Source organism: Mus caroli, chromosome 2 (assembly GCF_900094665.2).
Source record: "Mus caroli chromosome 2, CAROLI_EIJ_v1.1, whole genome shotgun sequence".
Classification (NCBI taxonomy): domain Eukaryota; kingdom Metazoa; phylum Chordata; class Mammalia; order Rodentia; family Muridae; genus Mus; species Mus caroli.
The window spans coordinates 138,254,025-138,276,740 of record NC_034571.1 but is presented as its reverse complement, the minus strand read 5'-3'; the positions used below and the strand labels follow the sequence as shown (position 1 = coordinate 138,276,740).

Genomic DNA, 22,716 nt, shown 5'->3' with positions numbered 1-22,716 from the left:
GGTATCTAGGAGTAGAAGTTTTCCTTGCATATAAAGCTCATTAAAATCGGGGGGGGGGGAATGCAACAATGATAACCCCACCCAGTCAGCCTCTGCCTCACACAGAATGCTTGACTTCAAACACATGCCATTTCCACCATATCAGGAAACTTTCCAGTAGCACTTGAGTGACCTCCAGGTCAGTTCAGTTCTTGGAGTCAGCACCCCAGGCCTGCTCCCAGGTGCTCTTTCATTACTAATAACAAGTCTAGTTTGTGGCCCATGCTTCTGACCAACTAACTGCCCATAAGTTGGAGATTCCCATGACCCTTCCACAGTGGCGCAGAGAACTCAAGAGAAACAGTTTACTTGCCAGGTCATGAGTTGATCATAAAAGGGTAGAGCTCAGAACTGGCCAGTCACATGGAGCATGGCATGGGTCACGAGGCTTCCACGTGCCCTCCAGATGTGCTCCACATCTCGGCACCTCCATAGGGAGCGTCTCGAAACCCTTTGGCTTTGGGTGTCTACGGCTGCTTCATCAAGTAGGCATGGCTGATTAAACCACTGGCTGTTGGTGGCTGACATCACTCTCCAGCCCTTCTTGTTTCCAAAGCGGTTGGGAATGGGCCTGAAATTATTCTCTTCAAAGTCACTACCCTTATATGGTTAAAGGCAAAATTTTCTCATCTTAATGGGAGTTAGCTATCATCGCTCAGCTGGTTTCTTAAGACGTTGGGACTTTTAAACAAGCAGCCTAGGGCTTAGTTTGATAATTTGGACTTTTAACATAAGTAACTCCATTTGGGGCCTGGTTTCAGCATTGCTAGCCACAAAGCCACTCTAACTTGTTGGTGGAAATGGTAAGTATATATGAATGTGGGCTGCTTATGTGGCCATGTGGAGAACCTCTTCACAGATCTTATCTGTTTAGCTCAAAACTTAGCTCACCAGCTAACTACAACAGCGGCTTAGAGTGAGCACTGGTGTAAGAGCTGAGGTATGAATGAGCCTTGAGAGGTGAGGACACAGGCAAACAAATGCGATGCAGTGTATGTGAGGGGGCAGTGTGTGGGGAAGCTACTGCTGTGTGGTGAATGCATTCAAAAGGCACAGGATTAAAGGAACACATTTAGCTCCAGGGACTGTGTGTCAGTGGAGTAGGCAGGACTGTGCTCTGGGACGCAGGCAGTTCTGGACTCAGCTGGACAGCCCTGGAATCAGCTGGCCCAAGATAGCAGGAAAAGTCAGGGAAGGATTCCCAGAGAAAGTGACAGCTGAGCTGGCTTTACAAAAATCAACAGAGTATCTCCAGGCAGACAAAGGAGAGAACTAACTGGGGGTGAGGGGGAGCCAGAGCGAGGCTGAACAGAACACGCAGGCCAGTCCGTCTCTGAGTGTTAAGTTCACAGACCAGGTCTCTCGAAAGGCGGAGCTGGCACTCTTGGAAATACAGGAGGCAAGCATAGAAGGAAACACAAGGAAAAGGAACAGGAGTTAAGGAAGAAGCGGGAAGGGGGGCTGAGGGCCAACCGCATGTGCTTCATCACCTCCCATTAGCCAGTGTTATTTGGCACATCTCTGAAGCCAGAGTGAAATGAAAACTATTCCTGCAGAGAATAAGCTGTTTGGTGCACATTGGGCAAGTGGCCCTGCACTGCTGGGTTCAGCCCCTGGGCATCTGCTACAAAATGAGAGCCCTTGAAAACAACGCTCTTATTCTGAGACTTTCTGTGCAAGTGAATGCTGTTTCTAGGTATAGTTTTGTTTTGCTTTGAATCTTGCTTTCTTTCACCATTTCTTTAGTTTTGCTCCTGGGTATGTTCCAACACACACATGTCCAGTGAACTGGCTAACACACGTGACAGCTTTTAAGGTCTAGTGTGTGCCTCTGTGCCCAGAGCTCATTTTTCAATCAGCCTCCGTACTTCTGTTGACATCCAACTGTATCTCCGATTCTGTCTCAAGAAATTAGGGTTCCTCCTTTCATCCCAGTGCGAACAATGGTTTGGATTCTCTTTCACACGACTTTAAAATTCTGCATACCAAAAGGCTCACTCAGGCTATTGTACAAGCAATGTACAATGGGTGTTTTGAAAGAATGGGCTTTTCTGAACATTCCTACGGAGTGTGCGAAGGCTACAAATGCAGTTCAAAGGAATTTGGTCAGAATCAATGGAATTGCCTCTTGGTCCAAGTGGAGGACTCGGAGGGAGGAATAAAACAAATCCACCTTCTTTTTAAATTGAAATGAAAAGAGGCTGGCAGGCAGCTAAGCAGAAACCTCAACGGGAAGGACGGCAGGATACAATAAATGGGAGTGGCTCTTGTGAACAAAAGTGAGCGAGGCTTCTTAACAGAAGGTGCCGGGTTGATTCAGCGGGCCAGATATTTCACATTTGACCGGGGAGGAAAAGGCTCTCAGTCCCACTGCTAACTCTTATGAAATGGGGAGCCCCCAGCATGAAAGCAATTGCTTTTAAAAATCCCCACCTGTTTCCTCTTGGAATTAATGCCTGACGATTCTGACATTATCTAAGGCCCCCAATTGCCTGTTCCCAGTAGAAACTCCTCTCTCCCCAAAGTTAAGTGTTTGATATACCCCGAGTTTTGAAAACAAAACCAAACAGTGAAAACAATATTCCATAATTAATTAGCACAAAGGCTTCCCTGTGCCTAGCCGTCCTGGTGGGAGCTGGATTGGGGCTCTCGAGGGTTAATGCGTATGTGGTAGCAGGTGTGACTTCCGGGAAGCCTCACATCAGAAACACAAAAAACATGAATCCTCAGGAAAATTCCTGCTTTTGCTCAAACACAAACTCCCCCCCCCCCCATCTCCTACAATCCTTTGGAGTGGCTGGCAGGAGGCAGGGACAGTAGTGTACCATAATTAACACCCGATCACCGTTAACATCTCACTTGGGTTGGTGTAAAGAGAGGTCACGTACTTTTAATTTCTCACACGCATGTCAGTGGTAAACAGTCCCAGCATTCTCGTTAATGACACCATCTGGCGAGTCCCCTAACTGTGTAGCCTTCAGCTTCCAAACAAGATGTAATGTCAGCAACACATGAAACCCACTGACATTTACAGTAAGGAAATTTATTATCAGCCATTGGTTTCATATAAATGTGTTTGCGTGACTGCCAGGGCTTTCAAATCGTCACCTTTGCCAGGCGAGCAAAGGAAGGTGCAATAAATAATGGATATTAAGCCATGCATGTACTACCAAATCATTAAACATTTATCGCGCAGGCACAATAGCATCTTGAGCAACAGTTACCACTTGAAAAATTAATGCCACTTTTGAGGGTTGAATGGGAGCCATTCAGTCTAAGCGTTAACAGTTTTTGTTTCAGTATAGAATATAAGGATCCCCCCAAATTTCTACTTTTTAGGTCAAACATGACTATGTGTATGTAAATAGCTCTTTAAAAATAATTTCATCTTGAAGAACAATTACTTTATGCTCTTTTGTTAAATAGTAAACATTGTAGCTGAAATGTTTTGTGAAAAGAAAATAATTGTTTAAACCTTTTCTCAATACCATAAATGGCAGAAGAAAGGTTCTGTGGGGATTAAATGGTATGATTCCCTTTAAAGACCTTAATGGATTCATCAGTTATGGTTGCAATTAAACGACTTTAATTTTGGATTAAGGAACTGAATATAAAGTCAAAGCAACAAAATCTCTTGAGTAACTGAGCTGCATTTGTCCCCAGTCCTATTCCCTTAGAAATATGTCCCCAAGCATGCGAGTGATTTTCTTCTATATGTTTGTCTTATGAGTATCCATTGCTTTGAGTTAATAATGAAAAAACTACAGATAGAAGGAGGGCGGTTACTGTTCCTTTGGAGGATTTAGCAAAGAATAATAGTGTTTGATTGAATGGAACAAAGAGGAGCGTTGGTGGGAACTTTACGGGCTTGCTGGATGGGGAACTTAGAAGGTGGAGAAGCCAGCGCTGCCCTGGGAAGTTCTTCCTTTAGCTGGTAAAGCTCAGCTGCAGACTGTGACATCCAGGGACACATAGAAGGTGAGGCTCTAGAATAAAATTTCAACACAATCTCAACATGTAAAATTGTCATCTAGGGAGAGGACATGAGCTAAGCCCTACTGTGAGTGTGAAGCATTACCTAGGGGAGAAAAAAAAAATAGGTGACAGACAGACAGACTGGCAGTCCTGGGTTCAAATTAAGAATTGACTGACTAGGAGACTTATATCCTGCCCTATAAGGGTTTGATGTTTTGTTGAGCACTGTTACTCTAAAAGCCTGTATAATTTTATTGGATTGCAACTCATGGATTCCTCTCTTCTCTTCCCTATAACCTATCAAAAACGCTCTGAAAGGCAGACCCCACCTGTCCACTACCCACCGCTAGGGAAAGTCAGAGAAAGCTGTTCTTGAAAACCCAGCAGAATGCTGGGCAGTGGTGGCGCATGCCTTTAATTCCAGCACTTGGGAGGTAGAGGCAGGCAGAGGATTTCTGAGTTTGAGGCCAGTCTGGTCTACAAAATGAGTTCCTGGACAACCAGGGCTACACAGAGAAACCCTGTTGTGAAAAACCAAAAAATAAAAAAATAAAAAGGAAAGAAAAGGAAAACCCAGCAGAAAACTGGAATGTGGGTCCTGTTCCTGAACAAATTTTAAATTAGTGGAGGAAACTTTGAGACTTCCTGTTTCCACCTTAAATAGTGACTATCAAGGGGGTCCACCCCCTCTTCTTTTTTTCTATGTCTTGGGGTTGAAATCCACGATCTGGCTAAGACTAGGTATCTGCAGTACTGGCTCCCTGTGCTGTTGGGCAGCCTGTATGAGAAGCAGCCATCTTTTGTTGACCTGAATTAGAGATCAACAGCTGAAGTTGGTGACAGGGTGGGAGTCACAGGAGATCAATATGCAATCCTATGAATATGCCTGCCTACCAAGCACCCCAAGCCATGAAGACGTATTTAGAGTTGAGAGGCTTCCCTCTCTCCATAGCTGTCCTCAGGACTAAGGGAGTACCAAGTGGTCTGAGTTCCATGCATCCACCCGCAAGTCTCCATGACACAAAGAGACTTCTTCAAGGGTGAACTTTAGAGGCATCATGTAGGAGTTAACTCAATTCAGTGGGACTCATTGTCCTATTTTAAAATGACATATACTGCTTGAGCCTTACCATTAAAACAACAACAACAAAAAAAGTATGGGAATTTTTTTCCAAAGCCGTTTTCTAACAAATGTTCCGTGAGAGGCCACACACTCACCCTACCCTCCCATCTGTCACTAATTAATTTACAACTTTCCTAGACCTCTAGCTGTTCCTGCTATATTTTCTGGAAATGACTGTCTGCTCTATCCCAGGGGGGGAAAAATCACGAGCAACAGCAAGGAGGCATCTCCACAGTGGTGCTGGCTCCAGTAATACTTTTAAAGTCTGCTTTCTGCATAAGTGTGTGTGTGTGTGTGTGTGTGTGTGTGTGTGTGTGTGAGAGAGAGAGAGAGAGAGAGAGAGAGAGAGAGAGAGAGAGAGAGAGAATGGCATAGTTCTCCTGACTCCTGAAGGGTGGGGGTGGGGTGGGGAACAACGGTTAACAATGAAGATCAAGAAACAAAAAGCCATTCAGCAGATGCATGCCATTTTTTCCCTCTTCAGTGTGGACCAGTTTTTCTTGTTAATTATATCACCTATTCTTTCCTTATATTGATAATTACATAATTACACGAAACAGATGGACGACAGAATGCACCCAGATGGTGAGAATGTAAACAGGCTTACAAATAGCTTATTCTTAGGCATATTAAAAAGAATTATTCAATAATACATAGATTTCTATACTCTGCACATCTGTCAAGTAGAGCCTTGGAAATGGCAGTTACTTTGACAATTTTTTTTCTTTTCTTCAACAGATACAATATCCTCCCTAGGAATTCCTGGGTAGCCAATTGCCATGGAGATAAGATATTTATGCTTTTCCAAGTATCGGGACACCTGAAAGTTTAAATTCTTATTTAAGCCCACTGGCTTGATCCACCCCTGCCTACTATTTAAAAGTAAGTTGTACTTTCAAAGAGTGGTTTTTGTTTGTGTGTGTGTGTGTGTGTGTGTGAGAGAGAGAGAGAGAGAGAGAGAGAGAAAGAGAGAGAGAGAGACTAGCTATATTTTGAGCAAGCTGTGCTCAAAAGAATGGGAGGGTTGCTTTAAGAATATAGTAGAGGGCCCTGGAGATAGCTCAGTGGGTAAAGCGCATGCTATACAATCACAAGGACCCAAGTTTATATCACTAAAACCCACATAAAAAGCCAGACGTGGCAGAAGGCACCTGTAATCCCAGGGCTGGAAGGCAAAGCCAGGGGGATCTGAACAACTTGCAGCCAGTCAGTATGGCTGAACTGGCAAGCTCCATAATAATAATAAGGTGGAGGGGCTGGAGAAATGGCTCAGAGGTTAAGAGCACTGGCTATTCTTCCAGAGGATCAAGGTTTAATTCCCAGAACCCACAGGGCAGCTCACAACTGCACACAGTTCCAGTCCCAGGGGAATCAGATGTTCTCTTCTGATCTCTGTGAACATCAGGAATGCTCATGGTAATGAAATGTCATGCATGCACATGGTACATAGCCGCACATGCAGAAAAAAATATACCCATATACATGAATAAAAAAAGATGGAGAACAATTGAGGAAGACACTCAATGTGGATTTCTCTGACTTCCACAGGCACAATCTCGCAGGTGCACATGCACTCCCCCATGCGTGTACACACACACACACACACACACATCTCACAGACATACATACAAAAACAGAGAAAATGCATAGGAATTACTGCATCTGCTAGGTTCCATGAATGAAATTCTTTTAAAATAATCAGGAAGGAAAAGTCCAAATCATTGATGTTGAATTTATGTGGTGTTTGGAAATATATCTGTGTGAGGGGTCAGTGGGAAGAACTGCATCTGTCCCTCAAGCTCCCACCCCTAGCTTAGTACCAAGGATGTAGTCTCTTTTAAATTGATGGGTTAGCAGAGGTGTATGTGCATGTGAGACTCCATGAAAACACCAGCCTGGGGATCAGTAAATAGTGAGAGAAGTGAGGGTGCGCTTGGCTAGGGTGACCAGGGGGTGCTGCAAGCTGCATGCTTCTGGGAAGCAGCTCCTTCTGGCTAAACACACAATGGCCCCCGTGGTGATAATGTTAATGCACTAAATTACACAAAAAGGGAGCAGGGATCAAGCAGCCCAGGAAGTAGGAGCAATGGCACAGTGTGTGCTTTAAGTTTATTACCCCAAGTTTCACTGGGCTGGGTGGCTCATGTCTGCCAGTGCTGTGGCCAAGTCGCAGTCCAACAGTGGCAATAAAAATCCTTTATGGCTCCCAAGCTCTTTCCTCGCTGTGTTTATTCTGTTCCCCCACATCTGTTTCACGTGATCACTCTTGCTTTCCTCTTCCTGTAACAATCATGGCATCCATGATCTTGAGGAAACTATGGTCCCGAGGCATGACTAAGGTCGTGCTGAGAGCTTGGACTCTGGAGAGTGGTGTGGCAGCCTGAGGCATGGACACTGAAGGTTTCATCTGTGTCTCTGTGATAAACTCAAGTCCCATTTTCCCTCCAGATTCGATAAGCATGTCAGTCATGTTAATATGTGAACTCAGCTGCTTTCATGGAGACCACTAAGCTGTAGACAGCTTTTGAGGTGTCTTTCCTGCCCCTCCATGCTTTCTAAGAAATCATATCCATCTTTTCAAGTAGAATTTACTGCAAAATTTCCATGAAAACCTAGAAGTAACATGCGTAACTCATCTTTGGCTACTTTGTGGGTTCTTCTTTCTTCCATCCTTCGCCACCGTTTTCCCATCCTTTCAAGCCCCCAACACTAGACAGGAGAGAAAAAAGGATGGAGGAGAAAGGGGGTGATGTCATCAATAGACTACTTCCTGCTGATGAGAGGCATCGAGCTCCTTGGGGCAAGTTTGATCTTTGCTCTCAGGATATCTATTTTTTTTTTCTTCTTGTTTCTTCTTTGAGCTTGACTATTGAACAAACCGTGACCGACAACAACCAACAATCCACCCCGCCTCTTGGGGGCCCTAGCATTTATCTGCCCTGTGAAAAGTCCCCAGAATTCCAAACGTCACACAATTGCAGAAACTATCTGCCAGTGCCAAAATTGTATCCCTGCAGGAGGCAAATCATAGTCAGCTGCTTGGACAATCTGAAGCAGCCCCACATCCCATACCTGGGATTAAAATGGAAACCTATTCCCATAATATTTCTGTGCTTTTTAAAGAAACCAAAATTCTCACTACAGAGATGAATTATACTTTATACTAGTAGATGTGTCTATGAACATAAAATCACTTGATTCAAAGTGGGTTAGCCCTTGTGGGCTATTCAGCAGTTTTCAACCTGTGGGTAGAGACTCCTTTGGTAAACCTGTATCTTCGAAACTATTGGCATTACAATTCACAAGAATAGCAAAATTTCAGTTATTAAATAGCAACAAAAGTAATTTTATGGTTGTGGGGTCACCACAATATGAGGAACTTTATTAAACGGTCCCAGCACTAGGAAGATTGAGAACCACTGAGTTAGAGGAAAACAGGAAAAACAGAAGACTTCCCATGATGCACACCTGCCTTGAAAAATCTGTTTGACAATGAATGAGCGTATTCTCTGTACAGTGATGGTTTCCTTAGATACAGCATCGTATCAGTAAGGGAAAAAGCCTTCAAAGTCAGGGATTACAAGTTTTCATTTTTAATCACAAAATGATTTTTTTCATTTAAGAGACAGTAGTTTCATCTTTAATCTATTTGCCACAATTTATTCAAAAGAAATCCTCTCAAATGTGTTTGAACATAGTAGCATTGTTGATAAAAATATGTAGAGAGAGATAGATTAAAAGCTTAAGTGGCCAATATAAGAGAACTGGGTGCAATGCTAAGCCATAGGCCCTGTGTCAGTATAGCATCTCAGAGATGTCAAAGGAGACCACTGAAGCTTGAGGCCAATACCTCACTCCCCAGACCACCCCCCCCCACCTCCTATCACAGTTAGGGATGGAAGGGTAGCTCAGTGAGAGTATATGAGGCTGATGTATGAGGCTCTGGGTCCCATCACTCACCTGGAGTGACAGGACATGCAGTGGTTACAACACTAGGAAGGAGGTAAAGAAGCTGAGGCAGGAGGATTGCCATGAGTCTGATGAGTCCAGCCTGGGTTATACAGTGAGATCCAGGCCAGCTTTAGCTATAGATATACTGTTCCCATTTTTTAAAAAATCAAATCAAAACAACAAACAAACAACAACAACAGAAAAAAAAAAAGAGGGATCTAAGATGTGGACCAAATGCATTTAAAGCTCTCACTCAGCCTAATAATGTCGAAGAACTGGTGCTAGAGATGTACCTGAGCAGGTAAGAACACTTGCTATTCTCCCAGAGGCTTAAGACCCCAGCACCTTCATCAGATGTCTCTCACATGCCTATAAACCCAGGTTCAGAGATGCCAGGGCCTCCCTCTAGCCTCTGTCGAAATGTGCACACATGTGACATATACTTAACATACATTTTAAAAATCCTTTTCAAAAAATGTCAGAGGAGGAATATTTAAAAAGATCTTCCTGGATTTCTGGAGAGTTCCAATAGTATATATGGGCTTCTTCTATGTCTGGAGACCCCAGACACCATCTTGCAGAGAAAAGATGGAATGGCCCTACCTTTAGCCTCAAATTACAGAAAGTCTTCCAGAGCTTCACCTCAGGACCCTGTAGTGAAATTATCCATTGGTTAGACATGACAGGCCAGTCTTTATCCTGTACTGGTGAAAGATGCCAGTCCCCAGAGGATGAGGCTTGATTAAGGTCCTTCCTTGTAGGACCACCTCAAGGAGCAGAGATAGCTTCGGTGCCAGTGCCTGGGAATACAGGTGTGCTGGCCTCAGCACTGGGGTGGGGGTGGGGTTTCTGAAGAAACTCACTAACACACCACAGGGAGGGGAGTCCAACCCACGCAGTGGGCTGTCCTCTCCCAGCCCCACCCATTTTCAGAAGAGTAAGAAGTAGTTCTAAATTCCTAAAGAGAAAGAAACTGACGGGGCTTAAAATAATGATAATAATAAAACTGCCAGCTAAAAGTTAAAGCAGGAGTGGGGAGAGGCCTGGCGAAAGAGGAGCCTCCTGGTCTCTGGCTTCAGCAGCAGGGCAGGGAGGCTGGCTGACCTTTGCATAGAAATCAAGTTTTTGACATTACATAAGACAAAATTAGAGGGGGTTTATCGAATTATAATCATGTGTTGTGAATTGAAGTGGCCCACAGAGCTTTAATAAGCTAAAATTGACCAGAAAAGTCACGGGCTTGCCCACTTTGTGTCTGGGTTCAGACACAGAGAACATGCTCGCACTCAACAGGAAACAAGATCAAGCAGCTCTGGGACACTTCCCACAAGTCCTGAGGAATCCATGCTCACTTCATTCCCCAAACACCTCACCTCACCTCAAGGTTTCTTGCTCAAACTCGTGTGAGGGTCAGATAATCTGATAAAAGCAGGACACGAGGGGTCCGATGGAGAAGACCGTGTTCCTTCATCAGGGGCAGGGGCGGCTCCCACCAGTGGAGGACTGCTTGGCTGTGCCAAACAGCTAGGTGATACAGGAAGACAGCCACAACAGATTGAGGGAAAGGCGTGTCTCAAAGCGCCCTGAAACCCACAGTCAACTGGGGCGCGTACGCATGCGCACATGCTCACTCACACGATGCTCGCTCATCAGTGGTGGTGAATGGATTTGTGTGTGCTTGAGAAGGCGTGTGGTGGGGGAGGATGAGCACACGTGCACATAAAAGCCAGGTGTCACCCTCAGGTGTCATCTCTCTGGCACACTCACCTCATTTTGTTTGTTTGTTTGTTTGTTTTTTAACAAGGACTTTTTTCCCCACTGGAACCTGGAACTCAAGGATTAAGCTAGACTCCCTGCCTGGCCAGACAGCCCCCAGAGATCTGTCTCCCTAAAACTCAGATACAAGCGCACACCATCATACCTGGCTTTTGTATGAGCTCAGAAGGTTGAACTTAGATCCTCATGCTTGCATGCATGCACTTGACTGTACCATGTCCTCGGCCCCTCAACACCACAGTATTTACACAGAGTGGCCAATTAGAGACAGTGGGGAGCTGGGGCTGGTTTTGTCTATTTCTTCTTCCCAGAAACCTGTACTGAGTTTTTTGTCATGGTATTTTCTTTTTAATAAAGAAGGAAGCTATACCTTCTCCAGTTGGTATCTGTAGCTCTAACCACCCCCTTTGCCATTTTACTGCACCTTGTATTTTAAGATACCCAAAGCCAAGCCAGCAGTGGGCACTGACAATCTTTACCTCCCCAAGAGCAAACTCTAAAGAAGCCACTGGGACACAAAGACCAGCTCTGGCATGAAAGCATCATATGGATGCCCTCTCTGCCTCCCTCTTGGGTTCATATGGATATCTGCAGCCCAGTCTCCCCTAAATGCTGCTTCAGGATCAAAGGAAGCCCGTGTCTGGGTGAATAGATCAGGTACAAGCAGGAGAAACTGGATTTTAACAACATTTCTGCTTTAAAAAAACCAGTAACTGAAAGTTCATGAGCAGCACAGTCTCCCGTATATGAATGAAGCTTTCTCAGAGCATCAGAAAAAATGTCAGGTATACTCCATATCCCTGTCCTTAAGAGGAACAGCATTTTACTATTTAGTGGACAGAATACTAGATCTAATCTAAAAATGAGAGATTGCAAAATGGAGCAGTCGCTGGGAAGACCCAGCAATTCCACTTCCAAGCTATACAGTGAAATGAACAGATAGACATGCGCGCGCGCACACATACACACACACACACACAAAGTATGTGAATTTTCATAGCATAGTTATTTACCAAAAGTGGACACAATTCAAATTTTCAACAGCTGAATAAAAACAGAATATGACATTATCCATACAATATAATATTTAGCAGTAAAGAGGACTAAAGTACAGACACGTGCTAGCGCATGGGTGCACTCATGAGTGACAGAAGCTGTTCACAAAGTATCACGTGTCGTATGAAATGTCCCAAACGGGTGAGTTCGAGGGACCAAAAGTAGGTGGTTGACAGAGATTCCAAGTAGGAAGCAAGGATAAGAGAGAAAATACTAAAAATTTAGGCAGTGGTGATGGTTCGTAATTCCATGAATGTGCTAAACTGTGGCTTGTAAGGCATTTCAGTGACTGATCTCAGTTATCACCTGGGAGATGGGCCTCTGGACATGCCTGTGGGGACTTTTTGGATTAGGTTAACTGAGGTAGGAAGACCTCCCCACTCTGAGTGGTACCATTTCCTTGGCTGAGATTCTGGACTAAATAAAAAAGGAAAAGCGAGATGAACACAGGTGCTCATTACAATTGCTTCTTGGTTGAATCTGCAATGTAGCCAGCTGCCTGCAGCTCCTCTGGCTATGACTTCCCCTTCATGACAGACGTGCAATGGAAAAGTAACCAAGACGTACATACGTACTTACGTACATACGTGTGTGTGTGTGTGTGTGTGTGTGTGTGTGTGTGTGTGTGTGTAGATCTACATTCTATTTCTTGAACTTACCTTTTATTTATATCACACTAAAGTTTTGTCGAAGGGTGACTGTCCTGAACCACTGATGAGATATGATGCTAGTTGGTAATGCTCCTGAGATACTGAAAATCAATTTCACAACTTATTCTCATCCTTTTGCCATCCTCTCACGGCCTAACTCATAAATACCACCCAGCATTTGTCAGTTGTGCCACTAGCTCCTCAAGTAAACCATCAGGCACTCCTGTGATAGGCTAAGAACACTGCTGAGCTCCATTCAATATAGAGCTGAATCTTGAGAAGTTTGTAATATAACCACCATATGGGATCATATTTTTCCTCTTTCCATAGCAGCTGCCACCACAATTCTGAAAGGCTTGTAACAGCATGCTGATACAACACAGAGAGAATTATAGACACCCTCCATCATTGATGTCTCAAAACAGGCCTAGCACACCAGCCTGGCCCAGATGTCTGCTTCTCTGCAGCCCCCTCAGCCAGAGTCAGGCCGGTACGGGATTGACACTAAGATCAGAAACCGGCTAGAGTTGGGGGTGGGGGGTCCTGGCAAGTCTGTGGGTCACGTTTTTGATTAAGTGGCTGGTGTTAAAGATGTGAGGGATTAAAAAAGTTTAGTGCCAAGCTGTCTACTTTCTGTTTGCTAGTTTCCTAGAATGGCTGTGGCGTCGGATTTACACGTTAGTTAATAAACTCTGGAAGTCATGGCTAAGAGTGAGTTTAGGCAATTAGCTGCCTGGTGGGAAGATCTGTCAATAAACCAGCCTTTGAACAAGTCACTCCCACCTGACACACACACACACCCCTCTATGAGGAAGATGGTCACAACAGTAAGTGCTGGTGTGACAGTTACATAAGATGGGTTCACAGGAAACTGCCAACCAGATCTCAGCAAACAGTAACCACAGGAGGGATGCCCAGCATCACTGTCTGAGGGAAAAGACTTGTGAGAGTCATGAGGACAAACCTCAGATCTAAAAGCCATTCTGATCCCTGCATACACACAGCATGTTATATTTAAGTAAGGAGTGTCAGAGCATTGGGGAAAATGACACAGAAGGTATATTATTTGAGAAAAAAAGAACCCATGAAGGAATTTACACAAATTTCTCTACAATTCACAGAGGAAAGGGTTCCCCGCCATTCTAAGGAAATGTATTTCCCACGAGTAGCATGAACGTGTAGGAAGAGGCTGAGAACAGGGCTGGAAAAGCCAACTAGACCCCTGTAGTGACTGAAAGTAGGTTCGTTTCATGTCCAGGAAACTTCACTGTGGTGATATTAATAAGGATCAATGCATAGATGGTGCTGAAAACCACAGGTTTACAATTTTAGAATCATCTCCTCAGGAGATAATAAAAAACTGTGGATTTTGGTTGGCTGGTTGGCTGGGTGGTTGGTTGGTTGGTTTCTTTGTTTGATTGTTTAAAAAAAATACTACATACTTCAACCACTACTATGACTAAGGGAAGTCTGACTACTGCCAGTGAAAGTTACCACGTTTAAGGAAGGGACTGGGAAACAGTCACTCTGGGGAAAACCTAGCAGGTGCTGGGAGAATAATGCAATTTCCCAAGGCAGCAGATGCCCAAGTGCAACAGGATCCAGTAACTGTCCATCAGATGGTAATTATAGCTGGACTGGGGAAGAGCAGCCCAGATAAAAAGGGGCAATTCAAAGGGTAACTGAATGCCAGCCAGCGACATCTTCCTGAGATCACGTACCAGGAAAGGGTGGGCCAACACTTAGCTCTGGGGGTGGGGGTTAGATACACTGCTGTTTTCTTGTACAAGGACAAAAGGAGATGTGGAGAAAACAAACACAGAGAAATGGAGGCATCTAAAGAAGTTAGTTCAGATTTCAGCAGACTGCCATTACAACCAGAAGGAAAAATAATAATAATAATAATAACATCGGAGCTGAACGCTCTGAAAGCATGATTTCTCAGATGGGGATGAGAGCATACCTTCATTCTGTGACCACTCTAAATCAGGACAAAGACTATAATTAGAATAGACCATAAGAGCTCTTGTGAATGATACACATAGTGAATTCCAAGGCGAATTTCTGGAGTTTAGCATTATAAATAATTGTTAACCGGCACAAGAGGAAGCTCAGGAAGCGCAGACACTCCAGGAACTCTACAGACACAGGTCCAATCGTAGCGAGTCCCAGCTCCTACTATTCTTCCCCTCCCTCATCCACCGCCATTAATTCTGTAAGTAAGGGGCTGGGCAGATGGCTTTACAGAGGACCTGGGTTCATTCCCCCAGTCCCCCCACATGTAGGCTCCCAACTGTTTCTAAGTCCAGCCCCAAGGGATTCAGCACTCTCTTCTGGCCTCGGAAGGTACTGCAAGCATATGGTACACAGACACACATGAAGGCAAAGCACCCAAATACATGAAAGGAATCAGTTAAACAAAAAATTGATATATTGTCGGGCGGTGGTGGTACACACCTTTAATCCCAGCACTTGGGAGGCAGAGGCAGGCAGATTTCTGAGTTTGAGACCAGCCTGGTCTACAAAGTGAGTTCCAGGACAGCCAGGGCTACACAGAGAAACCCTATCTCAAAAAACAAAAAACAAAAAGAAAATTTGATATATTGTTAAATATACTGGCAGCTTTCCCAAGAGCAGTGACAGTAACAAAGTCAACTCGAAATCCCTCTACGATACAGACAGGAAAGAAAAAAAATGCCTTCTCCACAGTCCTCCAAAGTAGGAGAAAGGCAACTTGCCCAATCTTTAATTGGTTTGTCTGCACAACGAACTCAGGCAAATTTGGAGTATTTCTCAGGATTACAGTGCTATGGTAAGCTATGGCAACCCATCTAAATGAAAGTTTGTGACAATAGCTCAGAACATAAATGCACATGCCAAGATGGCTCATTCAAACTGGATGAGAATCTTCCAAGCCTATTGTGTGGATTATGGCCTTGACCAGGAAAAGCCTTCTCTCTTATCCATGAGTTCCTAATGGTCAACTATAGAGATATTATTGTGACTCTTGGGGGCCAACTTCTAGGTGTGATGAAGATGAAGGCATTAAGGTGCTTTCCTATGATCTGCTCTGGAGTGAGCTGTCTATTAATAGAAGCCACTGGGAAGGTGCATACCCAAATAAGGCAGAAGCTCTATGGCCTCAGGGTGGGGAAGGGTAGACTCGGTGGAGAGGGAGAGCGCACACTGCCTTCCCACACAGTGATGAATCCGAATCACCGCTGTCTTGTGCCAGGTTCAAATTGGCAACCCACGGAGATGAAAGGCATTCTATCCCATTACTCATGCCTGGGGTGATCTGTCCCCTTGAAGATTGGCTTCCTAGGTGAAAGCGAGGGGCCGACAGCTACTCAGAGATGCTCTAAGCAGGATAAAAGGCATGAAAAGCAAGTGACTGGAGAGAAAAGACACCAGTAATGCGTGGAAGCTGATGCACATGGCCAAGGGATGTGAGGCTTGCAGCGACCTGGGAACTGTGAGAAATGGTGCTTATCAGCCCTGCGTGCTTCAGCCACGGGAGTTCTGTCCGCTCTTCTTGAACACAGGGGTGCTAGGAATACATTGAAATTCCTCCCCGAACAATCAAAATCCTATTACGCTCAACTTATCTCAGGCAATTGTTTAAAGTGTTAAACACATCTAAAATGTTTTTAAAAGAGAGAGAGAAAAAAAGCCTTCCACATAAATCAGCGCCTTGTTTTGAGTATCTAGGTCCACTCTGTGAGGGGTCAGTTACAATGTTACTGATCCTTTCCTTTCCGTTTTCAACATTATTACTCCAGTGTAGTGTGTGGCTGCTGTGTGGTTTGTTTGTGGCATCAAACAGAAACCTTTCCCACAAGTGCTCTTCCACCAGACTGTGTCCCTATTCCAGACATTATCCATTGGTCTTGAAACCTGCACACCTCTTTGTTTTATGCAAAGCCGATGGTCTAACTGCAGGCACTGTATAGGCTAAATGCCACTGACCTACTTTCCCAATCCCTTGCTAAATCTTAATCTTACTAAAGCCACACGTCAAGATTTGATGTGGTCAGCAATGATAGAAGCATTCTTAACCAGTTGCAATTCCCCAGCACCATAAACACCCCAGCATTAGGTAGCAAGCAAACACCCACACCATTGTTTTTCTCAACAGCCCAATGAGGGCTTTCCTTCCTATCCCCCAGGTTTAAACTCTCTGTCTCCATTGTGCCTGTACATGGGCCAGGACTCTAAACAAAGAAGGAGTCACGCATCCTGACATGGGCAGGAAAGGGTTATTACACGTAAGCAGTGATTTCAAATCCCGCCAACCTGGGAAGTAATGCAAGGATCACTTTTTAATGAAATGAAATGTTTTCTCTGGCTTTCTTTCCACCTGGAGCTCCAGTTCATCTCAGGGTGGCCCAGTTCCAGAAGTTACGGGCAGAGGACGGACCAGGGTGTCTTGCATGCTTGAAACAACGTGTTCCTGTTACAAGCAACAACTCTGAATGCCTCCCCTGTAGCTCCAACACTCCCACTCATTCCGTGAGAGTGCTGACTGAAGTCACAGGAGCCCCACTATGCAAAAGACCTTCCCTTTACTGAGCCCTGTCTATGTGAAGGCATTTCAGAAGAAGGGTCAGGATCTCTTGCCTTTCCTGGATCTGATTCACAAGCCGCAAAGCATCCTGTGGTGAGACCACGCCCTCTGCCTCCTGAGGCTCCTCCCCTCTGACCCATAGGACCCAAATTGTCCAAGAATACATCATTGCTTCCAGGTGCTGAGTAGATGGGGATTTTGGTGGTCCTCCAGGGGAGGTTTGGAATAAGAAGCCATGTGTAAACTAAATTGATCTATGAAGACTTAAGCACATGGACGCTTCTGAAGCAACTGGAAAGACTGACTCTATGTCCGCAAAATCTAACAGTAGCATAACTGAACTTGAATTTTGTCTGTCTATGCTTTTTAAATCTCATTTTTTTCTAGAAATTAATGTTGTTAAAACTAGGAAAGATTGAACATTTAAAAAAAAACTATAAGGGAAAGGTCTCTCACTCGTGGGGGGCTGGGGAGGTGGGTAGGAAACTATCTTCTATATAATTGAATCTGCTTGTCACTTTTGATAATAAAAAAGTTAAAACAAACAACTTGCTGTTCATTTTCAATGAGCAACAATTTGTAATTGTTAGGAGATAAGTATAAATTTTGTTATTTTACCAATATAAGGATCAGGCCAGACTTGAAGAGGAGGCCTCTTGGCTGGGTCTGCTCCATCCCTGCCCCTGTAAGGCTGAGCTGGGAGCATGGTTTCTGCACCCTCCCTCTGTGCCAAGGCTGAGGCGGCCCCTCATCTCTGAGGGGCAACTCCTCAGCTCAATGTTTTAAACGCTCACACGTTCATGTTCCTCTTTTATCTTTCAGGAAGAGCAAATCTTAGCCACTAAGATATTTTGTTTTTATAATAACTTCAACTCAAAGTACCCAGAACATTGGAAGCCTACCTGTTGGTCAAGTTCACACAGTTATGTTGTCCATTTAAATTACAATCAAAGCATGGCTTTGCCTTTCACATTCACAAACATTTACACTCAGATTCCAACCCTTTTCTTGTCTGGTCTCAATGGCGTCCCAGGATTATTTTCTACCTCGAGGTAGGTGAACAAGGCTCATTTTGACTTCCCACTTTTACGTGTGCATGTTTAAAACAAACAAACAAAACCAGCTTAAGACCCAACATCTCCAACACGGCATTTCTCTGTCAACTTTGTCCTAACAACCAAAAGACCACTGACTGACTTAAAAGCGAACGATCAATTGAAAGGATTCTTCTTCGGAGGATGGGGAAGGAAGATAAAAATATGCTGGGGTGCGCGTGGCTCTAGGCCACAAATTTGTCCAGGGACCAGCAACAACACACAAGGTGCCCCTGCTGTATCCTCTGAAGGAGGATAAGGCTACTGTTTTAGGCTTTCTATGAAATAAGCACTTGAGGGCAAGGCTGCAGGGAGCCCTTGCAGAGCGCCGCCTGTAAGGGTATGAGCGCCAGGTTCCCTGTAATTAAGAAGCAGCCTGCTTGGTGAAGACAGGGCTGCCACCCCATCTGCCAAGCCCGCGGGAGCTGGCACCGTGCCTCCCTGCCTGCCGCCCTGCTACCCACCTGATCCTTGGAGACCTCCTTTGATGGAGCGTTTATGCCAAGCTTTTCCAGAGGATAGACAATCTGTCGTCGTGGTCGCACGGGAACCAAGTAATGAAGGGCAGATGTCAGGGAGTGGGAGTAAGAGCTCTGGAGCTGAAAAGACAACCATCTCTATTTTAGGGGAGAGAATGTCAGAGGCACAGCGCAGATGTCTTCGTGCTGCTCGACAAATACAAAACTCTTAACTCGGCCAAGTCAGAGAGGGGAGGGGAAAAAAAATCAGCAAATAAACAAACATACTCTTCGAGCAGAGGAATGAATTGCAGATAATGCCTCACACTAATGAAGATAATTATGAGGGTAATTACATTACTATCTCTGTGGGAATGACAGATAAACAAGTGGTTTGGTTTATGGGATTTTTCAGTACAAGTATTTCCCCCAGGAGACTATTCCTCTCCACAGTGATCATGAATCAGCTTGATTTGACCCCATTAAGCTGTGTTATCTGAGTCCTGTTAACCTTTGTGTGTTTGGCACAAGATGCTTTGACACACAGAGATGAAAATGCCATCCAGGGGGCAACCTCGCCCAGATGTGAAAGCACTCCAGTAACTTTACTTGGGTTTTTTTTTTTTTTTTTAAATAAAATGAGGATCTCGTGAAAGAACTGGGATGTGGGGAACAGGAGAGGAGGGGCGAATGATTTTGATTTGTAGAACGACTGAACCGTGAACTGGATTTATGCTTGTTGAAATAGATGATAAATAATTTGTATAATAATGCTTTAAGCAGTCATTTAATCTAGTTTTTAAAACTTGACAGAGAATGGTGGCTGACATTTATGAAATCTTGGAAATAATAATAATAATAATAATAATAATAATAATAATACCTCAGGGCCAAGAAATCATTTCAGCCTCAAGGGTAAAACTGTGAAAAGCCAAACTGGCAATGATGTATCTATTTGTTGAATTAGAGTCAGAGAGCAAAGAAGTCTAGCAGAACATTAGCTGTATTTTAATAAATATAATGCTTTGCAGACGATTCATGTACTGTTTTATAAGTAGCCACAGACATATTTTACGAGCTTCTAGAAATGCTTTCTAGAATCTTTAACCACTGCACCTCATAACCCTGACTTCACATGTTACTGAGCAGCAGTGCCCAGGAAACCCTGCCTAGGGTGCTGTGTGTGTATGTATATATAATATATATTATATCTGTGATTGTCTATGCCGGTGCTTTTCAGCCTTCCTAATGCAGTGACCCTTTAATACAGTTCCTCGTGTTGTGGAGACCCCCAACCATAAAGTTATCTCATTGCTACTTTATAACTGTAATTTTGCTACTGTTATGACTCATAAATGTAAATATGTATATGCAGGGTATCTGATATTTGAGCCCCAGGGGGAGTCACAAGCTGAGAACTTCTGGTCTATGTCCTGATGCAGGTCCTCTCACCAGATTAGGAGAGGCCCACACTACAGTGAGATACAGGCAGATCAATTTTATTGCTAGAGGACTTGGAGCAGAATTTGGGAATTCTGACTCAAATAACTTGGGACAGCTTCTTACTCTTGTTTTACAATGAGCATGAGTAAATCAACCAGCAGTGTGACTAAGGAGACATGTTTCCAAATGTGTTTCCGGTGCCTTACAGCAGTTTGGTAAGGAGACACAGGTGCAATGTCCAAAATGTCTTTACTACAGATGCAAATGGACTTTGTTCCAACCGGGCATATACCGGCAGCATGGTAAATAGAAACTAAGAATTTAATATCACACCTGGAAGGTCACACAGTTGCTATGCAGTCAAGTATAAAGTGAAGGAAATTGTTTGGGTCCATGGTTTGCCCGTACAATTTCCACACTGCCCTTCCTTCTTTCCCACAGGCATCCCTCCAGGATGATACCCAGGCACAGTCATTACAGGGGTGGGTGCCAATGCACTAAGAAATACTTTGATATGTAAGCGCACCTGAAAAATTCCACTTAGGCCCTCATGGACATCAAGAAAACCTGACAGTGTCAAGGGATCTCAGCAGATCATAGGAAGGCTGGAGGCCATGACCAGAACCTGAAGGGACAACGTCTACTCAGCCTGGTAGAGGACAGACCAAGAGGACCAATGTCATTGACCGTGGGACGAGCTTTCAGACCCCTCCCCCCCCCCAGGAACCTGGCTTGAATAGACTTACTTGGGAACAATCAGGAGACAGTAGGTGAAGGTGTCTCCCTACATGCATCAGTGGCTCCTGAGGATACAGCGTGTGAAAGAAAAGGAGGACCCACAGCCTGCATGGCAAATGCACCCTCAAAAGCAGGGTAGAGGAGGATGTGGAGCTGAGATGAACATCTGGGGCACACTGGGTATCTATGACCGCATCACTCTACGGAAGCATACCAAGTATAAGGTGGACTATGTAGGTGTTCCCTATGGCAGAGTTCCATCAGAGCTGTGCATCTCCACCTTCCATCCATTCTTTTTATGGAAATGGTCATACATTTTATTTGGGATGCGGTGTACAGCACACCAGTTTTATAGGATGGAACTCTACTCATTTCTAGGGGCTACTTTGTTTCAAGGGACATGATGGGATCATTTTGGCTCTGCACTGTGAGAAACGATGTGCTGTTCCTGTGTCTTACAGTGATTTTTTTCCTTCAGTTTTCAGTTGCCATTTTGTCAATATGGAAAAAAAAAACCAGCAAATTCATCTAATTACATTGTTTCTGGTCATTTCAGAAACCAGAAACCTCTTGGCCGTTCACCACAGTGAAGCAAATGGCCTAGTTGAATATGGCCAGTGGAGACTTGGGTGCACACTACAGCAAGTCATCAGAACAAATAAGATGCAGTTCACAAAGGATGCCACCATGAACGTCCATGTGCCAGCCTCTCACCTTGCCTTCCCGGGTCTGTGAGTACACAGGATAGTAGAGACATGACTTATAGCCTAAGCGGAGGATCTCCTTTAGGAAAAACTTGGTGTAGTGTCGGAAAATGGGGTTCAGGGCAAAATGGTTCAAGCGCCCATGTTCATCCTGCTGGTGGTGGCTGAAGTAGATGAAGTCCTCAATGTTATAATGAGATCGTATGTACTCTATATCCTAGAAGAGAGGCAGAGCAAGGATGTTTTAAGCAAATTATATGCATGGGTGTTGAGATAAACAGCTATTCTAAAGTCACTTAAGGTGGGGCTAAGAATGGCTTACTTGGCAAGGTTCTTGTCACAAAAGCATAAGAACCCGGGTTGATTCCCCCAGATCCCACACAAACAAGCCTGGAATGGTAGCATGTGTTTCAGTCACAGGGCTGAGGAGCTGGAGACAGGAGGACTCCTAGAGCTCTCTAGCCAGCCTACCTAGCTTCTCAGAAAATAGCAGGCCAATGGCAGACCCTTTCTCAGAAAACTAGGAGAACTGTTCCTAAGAAATAACATCCGAGGCTGTCCTTCCACACACATGCACATACATATGCACCCACAAGGACAACAAGCAAGTAAACACACACACACACACACACACACACACACACACACACACACTTTTTAAAAATTGCCTCAAGAGCAATAGTGAGAAATATGTTTGTCGCTTCCATTATTCATCATCTTCTCTTTAATTCTATTTTCTAGGGGTTGAACTAAGTGAGAGTCTTGAGCATGTGTGGCAAGTCCTCTACCCCCGAGCTATTTCCGCAGCCCTTGGTTATTGAGATAGGGTCTCCTAGGTAGCTTAGGTTCACCTTGAACTCACCACGTATCCAAGGTCAGCCTCCTGCTGCTGGAATTACAGGTAGACGCACACCACCACTCTTGGCTTACAAATTCTTTTAAAGCACACAGCATGTGCTTGTTCTGGTGATCTAGCTGTGGAAGATGGCTGTGGTGGCTTGAAAGAAGATGGCCTCCATAGCTCCATAGGGAGTGGCTTTTGTTGAAGGAGGTTTTGTGACTAGGGGGTGGGCTTTGAGTTCTTCTCATAAAGCTCAAGCCAGTTCATTTCCTGTTGCCTGCTGATCCTGATGTAGAACTCT

General features: G+C 44.4%; 1 protein-coding gene across 2 annotated transcripts in view; it reads right to left on the bottom strand.

Moving 5' to 3' along the window:
- The window catches only part of Cfap61 (cilia and flagella associated protein 61), a 260,144-nt gene that overhangs the window by 137,274 nt on the left and 100,154 nt on the right, over nt 1–22,716 (bottom strand). For both annotated transcript variants that reach the window (XM_021156892.2, XM_021156893.2), the window contains exons 16-17: nt 21,585–21,791; nt 18,696–18,830 (exon numbers count right to left, since the gene is read on the bottom strand). In XM_021156892.2, coding sequence (XP_021012551.1) covers nt 18,696–18,830; nt 21,585–21,791 — 342 coding nt within the window. The remainder of the gene's footprint in view (nt 1–18,695; nt 18,831–21,584; nt 21,792–22,716) is intronic.